At 44.4% G+C, this 13,785-nt stretch overlaps 1 protein-coding gene across 1 annotated transcript in view; it reads left to right on the plus strand.

The window, feature by feature from the left end:
• The window catches only part of NSG2 (neuronal vesicle trafficking associated 2), a 36,184-nt gene extending 22,976 nt beyond the window's left edge, over nucleotides 1-13,208 (plus strand). The window contains exons 4-5 of the mRNA XM_061456684.1: nucleotides 9,603-9,713; nucleotides 11,250-13,208. Coding sequence (XP_061312668.1) covers nucleotides 9,603-9,713; nucleotides 11,250-11,441 — 303 coding nt within the window. The 3' untranslated portion in view covers nucleotides 11,442-13,208. The remainder of the gene's footprint in view (nucleotides 1-9,602; nucleotides 9,714-11,249) is intronic.
• Nucleotides 13,209-13,785: the final 577 nt, after the last annotated feature.

Here is a 13,785-nt window from a genome sequence, read left to right on the forward strand (position 1 = left end):
ATTTTGCATGTCTGAGACTCTTCAGAGGTTGAGTCTTGGCAGGCAAAGGGTAGGCAATGACACATTTTATTGATGACTTGAATTATCTTGTATTCATGTTAATGCATTTTAAAAGAGCCCTTGATGAGCTGAGGCATCCATTGTCACGTCCTACGTGAAGTGGCTGGAGAAAATGTCACTGCCAAGGCTTTGCATGATGCAATGGAAGATGGCAGCATGTTGCTGATGAAGGCTTAGCTGTGGAGAAGATGTGTCTGACTGCTGCAATCCCACTTACTGAAAAACCATCTCAAATTAGTCATCTGAAAGGAAGCCTCTTTTCAGCATTGCCTATGGAATAGTATGTCATGTGTCATTAGAAACATGGGTTTGGGAAGAAAAGCACCTTTATAAGCAGTGTTTCTGAGTCACCCCACTTGTTTTATTTTGGGGATTTGCTTCTTTTCTTTTAAAGGTAGCAGAGTCACAGAAAGAAGGAGGGAAGGCTTATGATAGTTGAGAAAGGAAGAAAATATCCTTATAGGAGGAAAGGGAAAAGACCTTCAAATACCTGCATGGTCTGTCAAAAAGGCTGTGTATTTATTTGGTATTCCTAGGAACAATGTTGTAGCATCTCAACATACAAGCCTATTGCGATGAAGGATTTTTGGTTTATGTTATTAAATGGCAAAAAAGCAAAAGCAAACCAAACAGAGCTTTTTATTTACTTAAGTGGAAATTCACTGATATTCAGTGGTGGAGGCATCCTTATGGAAAATGGCATTTTAGAACTTCCACAAGGAATAGGGGCTTGGAAACCGAGCCATGAATTTTCCATTCAAGGGGTTTGACTTGGCACAGAAAGATGTCATGCAGACCGCAGCTGGCATCAGACACCGTTAAAAAGATCTGAGGCTATTAGTGCCTAAACAGCCACTAGAAATTATATTACGTGATGGAGACTGGCTAATATAATTGAGCCAGCTAGTTATTGTGTGCATAATTTAATTATTTGACAAATTGCTTAGAAACACGGTGTTCTTGTTCCGCACTCGTGCTGCACTCACAGTATTACGAGGCACAGAGCAGAGAATTGTTGGTGGGTACGTGGTCATCTTGGAAGGTAGATATTTCTTTTTAAGCTTTGCAATGTTGGAGAAGTTCACTGGTGTAGTGGTGATGGGGTGATGTATGCAGAGATGGGTAGAGCCACGGGGACATGGCTGGGATAGCAAACTGACTCAGAGACAGCTAATTTTGTTTCAGGTGGATACCTTTGAGGCTTTAGGGTAGTTGCAGAAATAACCCTTTCTTTTCTCTACTCTGTGAGTCTTTTGGACTTCGACTGCTGGGCTGGGTGGGCTGAAAGGAGCCCACGAAATAGTGGAGCAGGTGTGAGGTGTTTTTGGACCCCAAAATTATGCAGTCCTCACGGATGGTGTTCAGTGTTCTTAGTAGAACTGGGGCCAAATTGGATTATGGCTATGAATTCTAAGGAAAAGGACCAAAAACCCCCTAACCCTTCATGTAAGAAGCCATGCAGCACTAAGAAATATTTTCCCATAGCTCTGAAGATTTCAATACATGGCTAAGGACATTTCCCTCTCCTATGAGATGCTGCTTAAGAATCTGGACACCACCTGGAATAAAGCTGTGTTGTAATAATGAAGGACAAATCTTACATCTTCTTGAACAGTACCAAGCAAATATGAAGACCCAATTGTGTCTCTTTTTTGCCCATTAGCCTTCCAACATTTCAGAGACTAAGCTGTTGCCGTAAGATCAGCAAAATCAGGAACTTATTAGAAAAAGATTTGTAACAATCAGGAGTGAGATGACATTTTTGAAGAAGTACAGCCAAACAATTTTTACTTGCAAAACAGATCAGGCTGTATGAGCAATGCACCACACCATTTTTTTGGCTGAATCTAAGCAGGGGAGCAGCTCTTCCTGGGTGTGTTTCAGACTCCTCATCCCCCTGGTTGATCCATCTGAGTCTCCTGTCATCCTGTGGCTCCCTCCCTGCCTACATGCCTGCGTTTTCTTACAATAGCAACATGGATTCAAACGATGGGGTGGTTCACACTTGGATTTCATCCTGACATACAGGTGCGAGGTAGCCAGGATAGATGGCTAGATCCAGGATCTGGGAAGGGCTCCTGAGTCTTTCACTTTAGCTATAGCTTTCATGCAGGGATTTAACATTGTCAATCTCATGTCTAATTATCAGCTGGAAGAAGTTACAGGATGAAGGGGAAAAAATTACCCACTTGACTTTATCACTATAAGCAGAAATCCTTGTAATGAGATCATGAGTGTATGAACATATACCAAGGTGCCCTTACAGCTGAAACCTTTCTACTGTGCGGCAGGACCTCTGGGGCTGGTCCTGTGGCAAATGGATTGATGACTTGTGATATTTTTCTCTCTTGCATGCAGGTTAACTAGGATGCCAATGGAGATAGGTTTCCAGGTGTAACGGCATGGCCATAAACTGTGGAAAGAGCCTTGTTGCCTATCCAAGCATAGCTCTTACGCTCTTCTGTGCAAATAATCTTGAAGAATTCTTGACAGAAATTCAATTTTGTTTATAACGTGTTTTGCCTCATTCAGAGTCTTTCTTCTTCTACAAAGAGAAAATTAAACCCAAGGGAATTTCTTCAACTGAACTGACTATTAAAGGTCACAAAATTTCCCAATACCCAGCAACACTGAAGGTATCTTGTAAACCAGACATGGCAGTGGCAGTGGCATCCTTTCCTGACAAATGTGAAGAAGGTGAAGCTGCAGTGCCAGAACAGACACAGGCATCTGGGTTCTGAGGTCCCTTATTGACATCCCAGCTGCTAAGACTAGTGCAGAATTTTGTAGGGACTTTTCCATGGTAAGTGATCTTTACCTGGCAATTAAAGTGATCTCTATAGTAACACACAACCGCATTCTGAGAGCATTAACTCTTCTCTTGGCACTGCTTCTCTGTCTGGTTTTCCTATAGACAGCAGCGCTTTTCTTGTTATGGTGTCTTCTTTGCTGTGCTCCTCTTTTGAGCATATATAAGCATATATATTGCATGATCTGAGCAGTGAGAAAGGTGTCCAGAGTCAAGCATCTATTTGCCAGGTTTAGAAGAAAAATCATGCTTGATAGCTAAGAAGTACCACCCATGCTGATGAAACCCCTGTGTGCTGGCCTCTTACAAGAGCTGCATGAGCACGGAAGAGAAATTCTGTGCTGTTTTCATCAGGCAGATTGATAGAGATCACATCGCCTGTTTACATCCTGAGAATTGCTCCACTTAGGTGGCAAATGGAGGGTAGTTTCAAGTGCCTGGGTACCTGGGGCTTGTGCCTGATCCAAAACTGCATGTGGTACATATCGTGTTCCTCCAAAGCTGGGCTGAGTGCAGCTGTTACCCCCTCAAAGAAAGAGCAGCACAGTGATTTTCCAGATGAATTTTAGACAGCAGATGATAATGCCTGAGTATGAACAGTGATGAGTCTGAGCTTTAGTAGTGGAGCACGAGGATTGCAGTGCTGGACCAGTGTAGCTGACCATCTCATTTGGAAATCCATTTTAGTGACCCAGAGGCAGATGTGTCAAGGCAATGTGTGAAAACCCAAAATGGACAATTTTTCACCCTTCTGAAGAAACCAGAGCCTGCAGAAGGTGCCTACTGATTCTGGTGTACTGTAGGAAACTTAGGAGATTTAGACACCTGGCTGCCTTTGTGGGTCTGTGTCTAAATGTTTGGTTCATGCCATCAAATACGAGAACTTGGTGGAGGTAGAAGGGGCTGTCCCCTTTGTTTTAAGCCCTGCTTCAAGCCATGTGGAGGCTCTCTATATGAATGTCTCATCTTTTTGGAACCTTACTGAACTGCTTTTGTCAACCCTATCGTACAGAGTAGATTTGTTAGATTGTCATTTATTTATCAGACTAATTGTGGTTTGAGTTAGAAAAAACACCACTTCTTCAAAAAGTGTGGCTTCAGTTTTGTAGGATGTCTTCTGCTGTGGTTTCACTGTTGCATTTGAATGCCCTTGTTATTTTCTCTCCCTATCCATTTTTCTTGTTACCATTTTTATACTGAGTCCTTGCAGTCTGTGACACCATCAGCAGAGCCTGGGAACAAAGCATAAAGGTGGAACAACAAGCCCTGACACCAGGGCCGTGATTATAGGTTATGTTCCTCCAGCTGCTAATGCGAGTAATATGTGACTTTAAGTGGGAACAAACCCACACCCCCCACATCTCACCAGCACAGTTTGGACGCTGAATATTAATAGAGAGCCGTCTGCATCCAGTCCCCACTGGGAAAAAAAATATTTGTCAACTGAGTTCAAACAGTGCATAAATTTGAGGGATCTGCCATCTGCTGACAGACCCTTCCCCCACTGCACCGCCTGTAAGTCCTTCCTTATGAATATCTGCTCTGTGAGGAGTGTTCCCATCAACCTCTGTTCAGGATCCACCTTTCCCCTCTTCCTTCTTCCCCCTAGGTATTTCCAGAGAGTTCAGGTTTCCCAGGACTCTAAGGCACCAGAATACCTCACTGGTTTGTATGGCAGTCAGTACCAGCCCAGTGCACTGAGCCTGCAGACTCTGTGGTACGTTATCAGTATTGCTGTCAAAGCCCCTAACCTTGATTTTTGGAGTGACATGCATCTCCCTACTCTTCTTCCATGGGGAATGATGGGTGCACATCCTCTCTGTGTAAGGCACAAATTTTTGCCAAGGAAAACAATAAGGAATAAAAATGTAGAAACCTTGCAGTGGAAAGGGCTATTAAAAGAATGCCCTGCTGTTTGGATGTGGCATTGTTCTCTGGTTTGCTTTTAAATAAGGCTTTTCATTGTAGCTAGAGAGGGAATAAGGGTTTTTTTGATGGGAAAAAAAGTCATGGGCAGCTGTTGAAATCAAAGAGAGTGGGAGGGATACTTAGATGGACAGCATGAAAGCCAGGTTAACTGGAATACCATTGCAATTAGATGTCATCTCACTGGAGCAAAACCTCCTGACAACTGATGTCCTGTTGCTTGATGAAGACACATCCTTTTTTTTTATCTGTGCTGTGAAAATGCAACAGGTACTTCATCTATGGGGAAGGTGGGGAGGAACCAAGCCAAGCACGCTGTTGTTGATGGGAGGTTGACATCATCTTTCAGGGATGTAAGGGCCTCTTTCCATGCTGTGTGGAGGATGGGGAATTTTTTGGTGTGGTAAGGCTGTTGTCTCTTCTCCATTCCAGCAGACACTCCCCTCTTAAGGGAACCTTTGGGAATCTTATGAGACTTTGGGGAAAGGGCAGGCAAATATCTCCCCTTCTTCTACCCACTCGAGCAGTCACACGTGACAGATTCATGCCTGCAGCACTTCCAGGTTTTATCTGCTTGCTAAATTTTATTTCCCCTCTGTGAGTGTTTATATTGCTTAGAGACTGCCAAGGTTCATGTTAATCATAAAAAAAAGTGGAGGTTTATTAGGTATTGCAGCTCTGTGATTTTTTGGTGTTTGAATGTCAATGAAGCTCTGTCTGCGTGGATCTTAGCTCTGGCATGGCAAAATATCCAGGGATGAATTTTTCTTCCCTTTTCTCTGGGTTTTAACATCTTACATGACATTTCATCCCAAAACAATTTTACACTATGTATCATCATGTGTAATACTGTGTCACGATGTAATTTTGCAAGTGCATGAAAGGAGGAGCGAGGTGAGAATGGGCTCAATTACACCCCAGAGGGAGGAGAGAGCTCAGTGGAGTGACCCGCTCCTGGGAGGTAATGAATTGGGTGTCAGCACTTTGCTGAGCAGAGGAGGATTTATTATTTTTAGGGGTTCAGTGGGCAGACAAGAGGAAAGGAACCCGTCAAGTCACATTACTAATGGTCATTTCCATAGACTGTGCCTGTACGTGGGATTTAACAAAGGAAGGGACATTCATTCTTGCTCCAGGCAGCTTGGTTCTTCCTTTTCTGACAGCTAAAGGAGGAACTTGGCTGATTTAACTGGCTCAGGGTGAGAAACCTTCAAAGCAACTTAGATGTCAACTCTTGGGGAAGGCAGACACAGTGGTCCTGGGGCAGGGAGACAGCTCATAGTTCAGGGATGTTCCACTCTCACTGATGCAGAGGGGGAGAAAGGAACCAGGTAGGTATTAGAGCAGGAGGAATCATAGCACAGGGTGTATGCATCCTGCTGGTGCACAGCTCGTGCTAGCGCTGATGAGGAAGGTTGTATTTACTAAAGAAAGCTAGAGGATGAGTAGCTGCTTCTTTCTCAGGAAGAAGAGGTACTTCGTCACTGACTTACGCTCTGTGTACTCAGAGGTGGCATTTGGTATAATTTCATTACCCTTTGTCTCTTCCTTTGCCCTCAGCACAAGTTTATTCCTTCAGCTTATTCCAAGCAATATTTCCTTTTTTTTTTCAGTGTACATTGTATTTAGGGCAGAGAAGCAAACTGGAGAGCTGAACAGTTCTTATTTTCTGAATTTCTAGCCAGGGCTGCCCTATAGCGTTGGTTTGGTACAGCAAGATCTACATCTTGCTTCAGTGCCTTCAAGCTAACCTCGAAGGGGACTTGTGTCTGTTGGAAGAAGTAGAGAATGTTGGCATACTTAATCCAGGAGCTCTCTTCTTTTGACTATACTTTTTCAAAGGGACATTTTTCATTTTTTCAGGTGTATTGTAACTTCTTTTGGGGCAGAAATCATGGTAAATTCCATTTCCATCTCCATGAATCCGACCGAGACTTCTTCCTCTTCAGTACTGTGAAAAGGGATATGGCTTCCTTGGGTTGGGAACCCATGGGCTACCATAAAGCTGGTCTGAAATATTTCTACTCAAACTTGCAGGCAAATGTGCTTTAATGGAGAGGAGGTGGAGCCCATACTTTCTTGGTCAATTCATACAGCTGCAATTCATACAACTGTGCTCCTTTTCTACCAGCTACCTTTTGAGCACACCAGGACTCTTACGCATATTCTCTTATGAGATCCAGCAGTAAGTGCTTCTCCCTCTGCAGCTGCCTTTTGCTTAATTGACCCATTTTGCAGCAGATTAGGCCCCAAGGAGGAGGTTAATATGAGCAGTTATTGTAAAAGGCAGGTTGAGGCTTCAGTGAACTGTTCATCATTGGAAAAGCCTGTTAGCCTCAGTCTTCTTACCTTTTACACTTTATTCTAAAATATTCTGACTTAACAATGAACTTACGAGTATCTCCTGCTAGATACAGTCTCCACACCTCTCTCTTGCCTGAGTTTTGAAGTGAATGTATTCAATCAGATTTAACACCAGGCATGCAAATTTACCTTCACTCTTCCTTTTTGTTGTGAAACAGCAACGAAAACTGTAGCTCTGGATCTTCCAGCCCTGCAGGTAGCATTACCAGGGCTGCTTTAGCTTCTCTGAGTAACAGTCCCAATGTGCTGTGTGCAACGTAGGAATGCCTTTCAGCAGGCAATGCATCTTTCTGCAGGATTGGTGAGGGTGAGAAGTCTTTTTCTGCCCTGCAAGCAATTACAGTGGCCCTTTGAGACTATGCAGGGATTGCATATCATATGGGTTGTCAAAATTACAGCTGCAATGGAAACCAAAAGAGAGAATTAGAGCAAAATTTGGCATGAAACAATGAACATTAAGCAATTTGTATATCTTTATTGATATAACATTAGTACTATTACATAATATTATTGTTATATTAATATTATATTGATGAATTCTCTTTATAAGCTGATGTTCCTGACAAGGCTGTGCACTACCCAGTAGGAATTATCTCTGCATTTCCCTACTTCCCATCACCAGTCGCCTGTACATTTGTTAAGGGACAACTTCTGCCTGTACCTACTATTCAATTTCCTTACCCATACCAGAAATTAAAGAGGATTGTGACAGAAGCGTAACAACAAAATGGTGGATAAGCCCTGTATGACTAGATGGAGCTGGAAAAATTGTGGCTTTTCCTTGCTAGGGCAGTAAACAATAATGATCGATTGCCTTTAATACAGGTAGGTGCAGCCCTGATACGGGGATGGGGGCATGTTTTGGAGGATGGGCATGGTATGGTGGTAGCATGCCTGCAGGCAGGGGTGCTAGCCAGGGTCAGGCACACAACCTCAGCCACGTGCTGCTGTTGTGGCAGTCTCAGTGGATGGCTTTTGATGTGACCAGGCGAAATTTGCAGCCATGGGATCAGCTTCTGGTGCCAAGATTAGGAAGTGGGATTCAGAAGGAAACAGGTTGAGGTTGTGGGCAGGAAAAAGCCTACTGATGGCTGTCCCTGCTGTAAAACCCATGCCTGACCACAGATGTTTGCTGTAGGAACTTCCTTAGCGTGAGCCCTCACAGGCTCACCGAGCTCAGGAACATTGCAGCCCCTTCCCCGTGCAGGCAAACATCCTGCAAAAGGCATTGCTGCTGGTGCTCAGTGCCAGGGAGCCAGAGCAGGCTGGGAAGCCACCGCAGCTCTAAATGCTTCCCCTACTCCTGCTCCCACCCCCATCATCTCTGTAAGTGATTTCATTTGATCAGGAGCTCCAGTTTGCATGGTAACACTGGAGCCCCGGGGATTATGACATTTTTTTCATGCCAATCCAGATCAGTGTGAGACAGCAGTCTCAACAGGATGGGCTGCTGTAATTCAGGCAGTAGAAGTCCAGAGACATTTATGCGGCGTTTGTGAAATTACCAGCTGGGACCAAGAAAGGTTTTGGGAAGGGGAAAAGGAAGGTGTATTTGGGACCCTTGCTCAGTCCTTAGGGAGGGCACAGCTCAGCTAAAATCAAGGATCAGGGCCTCAGTACAGACATCTGAAGGGGGACAGGAGACTTGCTATTGAAGCAATTATTTAAGAGGGAACTGGAAGAGCTGGAGAGAAGGGAGCTAAAGCAGAGAAACAGAATGGTGCTGCAAAGTAACCTGCTTGGGAATGAGGAGAGAGCGAATATCTGAGCCTCAAAGAGGATATTGAGTCTGGTACCTCCAACACCAGCATCTGCTCTTGGATGTCCTGCAGGGTTTACATGCTGAGCTTGTTTGGTTCGGGGTGGTTGAGGTATTGACCTTTTACAGCTCTGATAGAGGATTCCCTTTTTTCCCACCCTCCTTTCTGCAAGGTACTTGATGCACAACTTATCCCTGTGGCATTGCCCAGAAGGCACAAAGACATGAATGCTACAAAGGCTTCATTCTTCCTACCAGCTCACCTACTGCTGCTATCAGAAAAGCAGGATCTCACCATGGTCATAAGGCAGTTTATCTGCACAGATTAGACCCTGAATGTGGGCTCCAGCTGCTGGTGGATCCTGCTGGGCCAGCAGATGATGCTGCTGATGGAACAGCTGAGAGTATGGGAGCACAAAGCCACCAAATGCTTCAGCAAAACCCATACATTTGCAAGGGGTTAAGCACAGGAATGTGTGCTCCCGAAGGTCTGTGGGGGGATGGAAATGATGTGAGAATTCAGGGCTGTTGGATCTAGCATTCATTCAATTACCATGCTTTGTTAAGTACTGCACAGTGAAGACTGCAGTCTGTTAGAATGGCTGTTGCTGTAAGTCATTTAATTATGAGGTTGCTCATATGCCATTTTAACATATGTAGAGTAACATTATCCCTCTTTTGTAGGTCACTATTCTCATAAGTCTGGCTCTTGCATTCCTTGCCTGCATAGTGTTTCTTGTGGTATACAAAGCCTTTACTTACGACCACAGTTGCCCAGATGGATTTGTTTATAAGGTAAGAAACTTCAGATGGATGAATTGCCTGAGATAATGATAGACTTTAATTGACTGCATGGTTACAGTTCTAGTCTGTTTTTTTGACCAGACCAAACAGAACATTTGGCAAGAATGTGTTGAAATGGGAAAAGTGTTATGGGAAATGTGGACTTGCATCTGCCTCCATCAGCTACTGTTACACTGTAATTGTTGGGATTAGCATGATGTTCAGGACAGATGCTCAGGAGCAGTCCCTCATATTTGTGAATGGATTTATTGCAGCTGGAATCCCACATTTGCTTCCCACACGTTCAAGTGATTGAGGTTTACTGGGATACATTTTAATGGAAAGCAAATTCCCAGAGTGCTGGGCACATGTGCCCTTTGTGCAAGAAATCCAGATTTGCCCATGTATTTTCTTTTTAGGTGCTTTTGAGGCGCTATCAGGAGCAAGACCATATAACTTCATTGCTAAAACCCCACTGCCCAGTGATTTTATAGTGAATATTCACAGGACTGTTTGCCTGGTCTGTTGAGATTTAAAGAAACACACTCAAACTGTTGCAAAATAGTTCTTACTGTGAATAAACTCATAAACTCACAGGAGTCCTGACCACGCTGGGGATACTCTGTGGGCTGGAAAATAGAGTAAGGATGTTGATTTATTAGTCATTGTGAATTATTCCCTTAGGTTATATAAAAATGAAGTTAGAGCCATGAATTTCAGCATCAGATCCAAACGTGAACTTCTGAAAAGATTAAAGGTTTTGGGCTCAGATTTCAGCTGGTCACATTGAACTGGGAGTTGGGGGAACTCAAAATAATAATTGTACCTGGAGCCCTTTCTGTCCTTGGTGCTACTTCAACTTCAGTGAATACCAACCAGACTGATTGCTCTTTTACAGCTGTTGCAAACCAAACTGTTTTATCTATGCAGTTGTTAGCAAATGAGTGTCCATACTAGCGCAGCAGAGTTGCATGGGCAGTGTCTGCCCAGACACCGAGCTCTGACAAGGACTGGCCCGTTGGGCTATGCTTCCTCCCATCTCTGACCAAGGTGGTCATCCTACAGGTCAGAGATAACACACTGCAACAGAGCAGCATGTAAGCAGCTTACTCTGCCTCTGCTTGTCCTCTACCTCTCTGAGGACTAATCCAGGATGTAGCTCTGCAGAGCTTTCAGTCCAGCATGTGGCAGGAGCTGCTCACCCAGCCTTGCTAGGACTGCAGCAAGGGGTCTTGGTCTCTGTGCATACCGGGAATGTACCAAACCAGTCAGACCTTCATTTTACAGTCCCCATTTCCCATCCATCCATGAAATGAGCTGCCATCAGGGTTGCCAATAGCAACAGGTTTTGAAGGCTGTGCCTGACTCTAAACTTTGTGCATTCCTGCGGCGCTGAAGGGCACTCAGGGCTGTCCAGCAGACGCTCTGGCTACAGCAAGTCTGAGTCAAATGTCATTCATGAGAACAGCTAACCCTGTGATTTTTAAAGTGAGAGCCTCAGGCCAATGGGATCATTCTTGATGTCATTTGCTTTCTCCCCCTTTCCAGCACAAGCGGTGCATCCCAGCCTCGCTGGATGCGTACTACTCCGCACAGGATTCCAACTCCCGGGGCAGGTTCTACACTGTCATCAGCCACTACAGCATGGCCAAGCAGACCAGCTCCCGGGCTGTATCACCCTGGCTGTCTTCAGGATCGGTAAACCACGAAGCCAAGGCTGCCAAGACAGAAGGTCACTAAAATTAACAAGTGGTGAAGGGCCAAGTGTTGGGGGGGGGACGGACACCACCATGTCTATACTGCATTGCTCTAAGCTGAGGGTGCTGTGCTAACAGCATGACAGGAATAAATAAAACCCAAGTGCAGGAGTCATCTTAATGGATATTTCTTTTCGTGCATTGTTCTCGTTGATTTGTTACTGAGTTGAGCTCTTGTACAAAGGCATGTTTGATGTTTGACTGTACCTTACGATGTAAAAATATTTTTAAATCATTGCTTAACTATTTGTTAGAAAAAGAAATTAAAAAACAAAAAAAGCAAATTAGATAAACAGCCAGAGAGCATAAAAGCAGCAAGGAGAATCCTGCAAAGCTGGAAAGCTGTGACAGAGGCTTAACATTCAGTGAAGGGAAAGCTGAAAGCCTTTTGAGAGAAGAGATAGAAAGAACCTGGTACAAAGACATTGTGATGTTGCTTAGCTTGCCACGGGGACAGGGGGGAAATATTGCTGTCAAATTGAATCTAGCATCAGTGTTCATTTGCTGATAAATAGAAGCATCCCCTCCTTCCTCAAACATACACACATGGAAACACATGTGTACACACACCCCTGCACAGTGGCCTAAGTAAATCCAGAAAGATCTGGGCATTCATAATGAGCCATCACTGTGCTGGTGATCTTGGCTGGGCTCTGAGGCTGAAATCCTGGTTGCTATTTGGATATGGAGCAGGATGGAAGCAGAGGCTGCTATAGTGATATCATGAATATGCTTCTTAATGCAGGACTAGGAGCCAGGAGATCAGGGCTTTATTTCTGCTTCTGGCACAAATTTCCTGCATGACTTTTGGCAGTTCTCATGAGGCTTCATCCTTTGGGACCTCTCTCCTGAGTGTCACCAGCAGACAAATGCCATTGTGAATTGAGGAGCCTCTCAAGAGTGGTGATAGTGTAGAGTAGTATTGAGCCTCTAACTTCTCAGCCCCTAATTTTCCCTCACACATGGAATGGGATACTCTTGCTTCCCTCCTTCAGTGTCAGGTACTTTAGTATTTAATGTCATTCTAAGTAAGTAGAGAGGGATGGCTGTAGCATGCTCTCAGAGTCCAAGAGTTCCATCAAACCTCTGCTTGCAAACACAGACCAGACCCCAAGCTTTATCCAGTCCTGGCTAATGTAGAGCATCCTCTCCCCACAAATGGCATGTGCAATTAGTGCAGTCTGGTGGGATTTAAAAAAGGATTCTCCTTTTTCAGAGCTGCAAGCCATTGCTGCAAGGCAGCTCTGCTCCTTGGTAGCGCAGGCAGGGCGAGAGTGAGCAGCAGGAGCAGAGTGCACAGGGAGGGCAAGGATCACATTTGACTAAGGCTGCTTTTTCAGATTTGTGCTAGACTGGGATGGAAATTAGGAACCGGCCCCTTCTTCCCCTGCATTGGGCAGTTTTGCGCTCCATTTTGCATACATAGACACTAGAGGGTGTTAAATGAGGGCAGAACTCCTCAGTCCTAACAGGCATCATGATAAATAACTGTATAGTGTAGCTAAAAATGTAGTGCCAAATGCCATTGTCTGATTTCCTATCCTTCCTTCCCCTTCCACCTGTAAATCCATTTCTCTCTCACAATGTACAAACCACCCCCTCCACCAACAATCAAAACTCCAGCAAACCACTGAACAGTTTATAATTTTGTGGTGTATTTTTTGTCAGTAGGTAGCAGAGACTGAAGTATTTTTTGGTGTAATTCTTGAACTTTTCTGACGGGATTAAAATAAAGCTAGATGTGACTGAGCGTCCCTGTGGCTCCGGCAGGTTTTCTTGGGGTGACTCGTGCCATGGGCTGGGAGGTGGTGGGAGGGATGTATGTGTGCCTGGTGCTGCCAGGAGGCTGCACCTCTGCATGGGACCTGGGGTGACTTATGGATTCCAAGAGGCTTTTTCAGAACTTGCTACTTTCCCATTTAATGGCTTCTGGGGCTAATTCTGTATGTTCCTGCCCATTTTTCAATTGTAAATAGAAAAATAGTAATTAAACCCAAGCTTATGTTCTACTGGTGACTCTAGACTTTACAGAGGGACCTCCATTCCCATTTTAAGGCCCATGAATGATAGAAACTTTGGCTGACAGCAGTGTCTCCTTTGCCATCTGCTCCGGATGCAAGTATTCACGTACGCTGGAGCAGGCTCTGGAAGAAGGGCTGTGGCAAAAAGGATCCCTGCAGAGAAATACCCTTGACAAACCAAGAGCCACGGCTGAACTTGGAAAAAGTTGAGCTCTGTACCTGAACTCTGCAGCTTGGTTTCTAACAAAACCACAACTATATTCATCTCACATTGTTCAAGCAGATTGTATTTCCTCAAATCCTTCA

The sequence above is a fragment of the Pezoporus flaviventris genome, unplaced genomic scaffold (assembly GCF_033815535.1).
Source record: "Pezoporus flaviventris isolate CSIRO_AGI_PZ_B2104156 unplaced genomic scaffold, CSIRO_AGI_Pfla_v1 ptg000023l, whole genome shotgun sequence".
NCBI classification, from domain to species: Eukaryota; Metazoa; Chordata; class Aves; order Psittaciformes; family Psittacidae; genus Pezoporus; species Pezoporus flaviventris.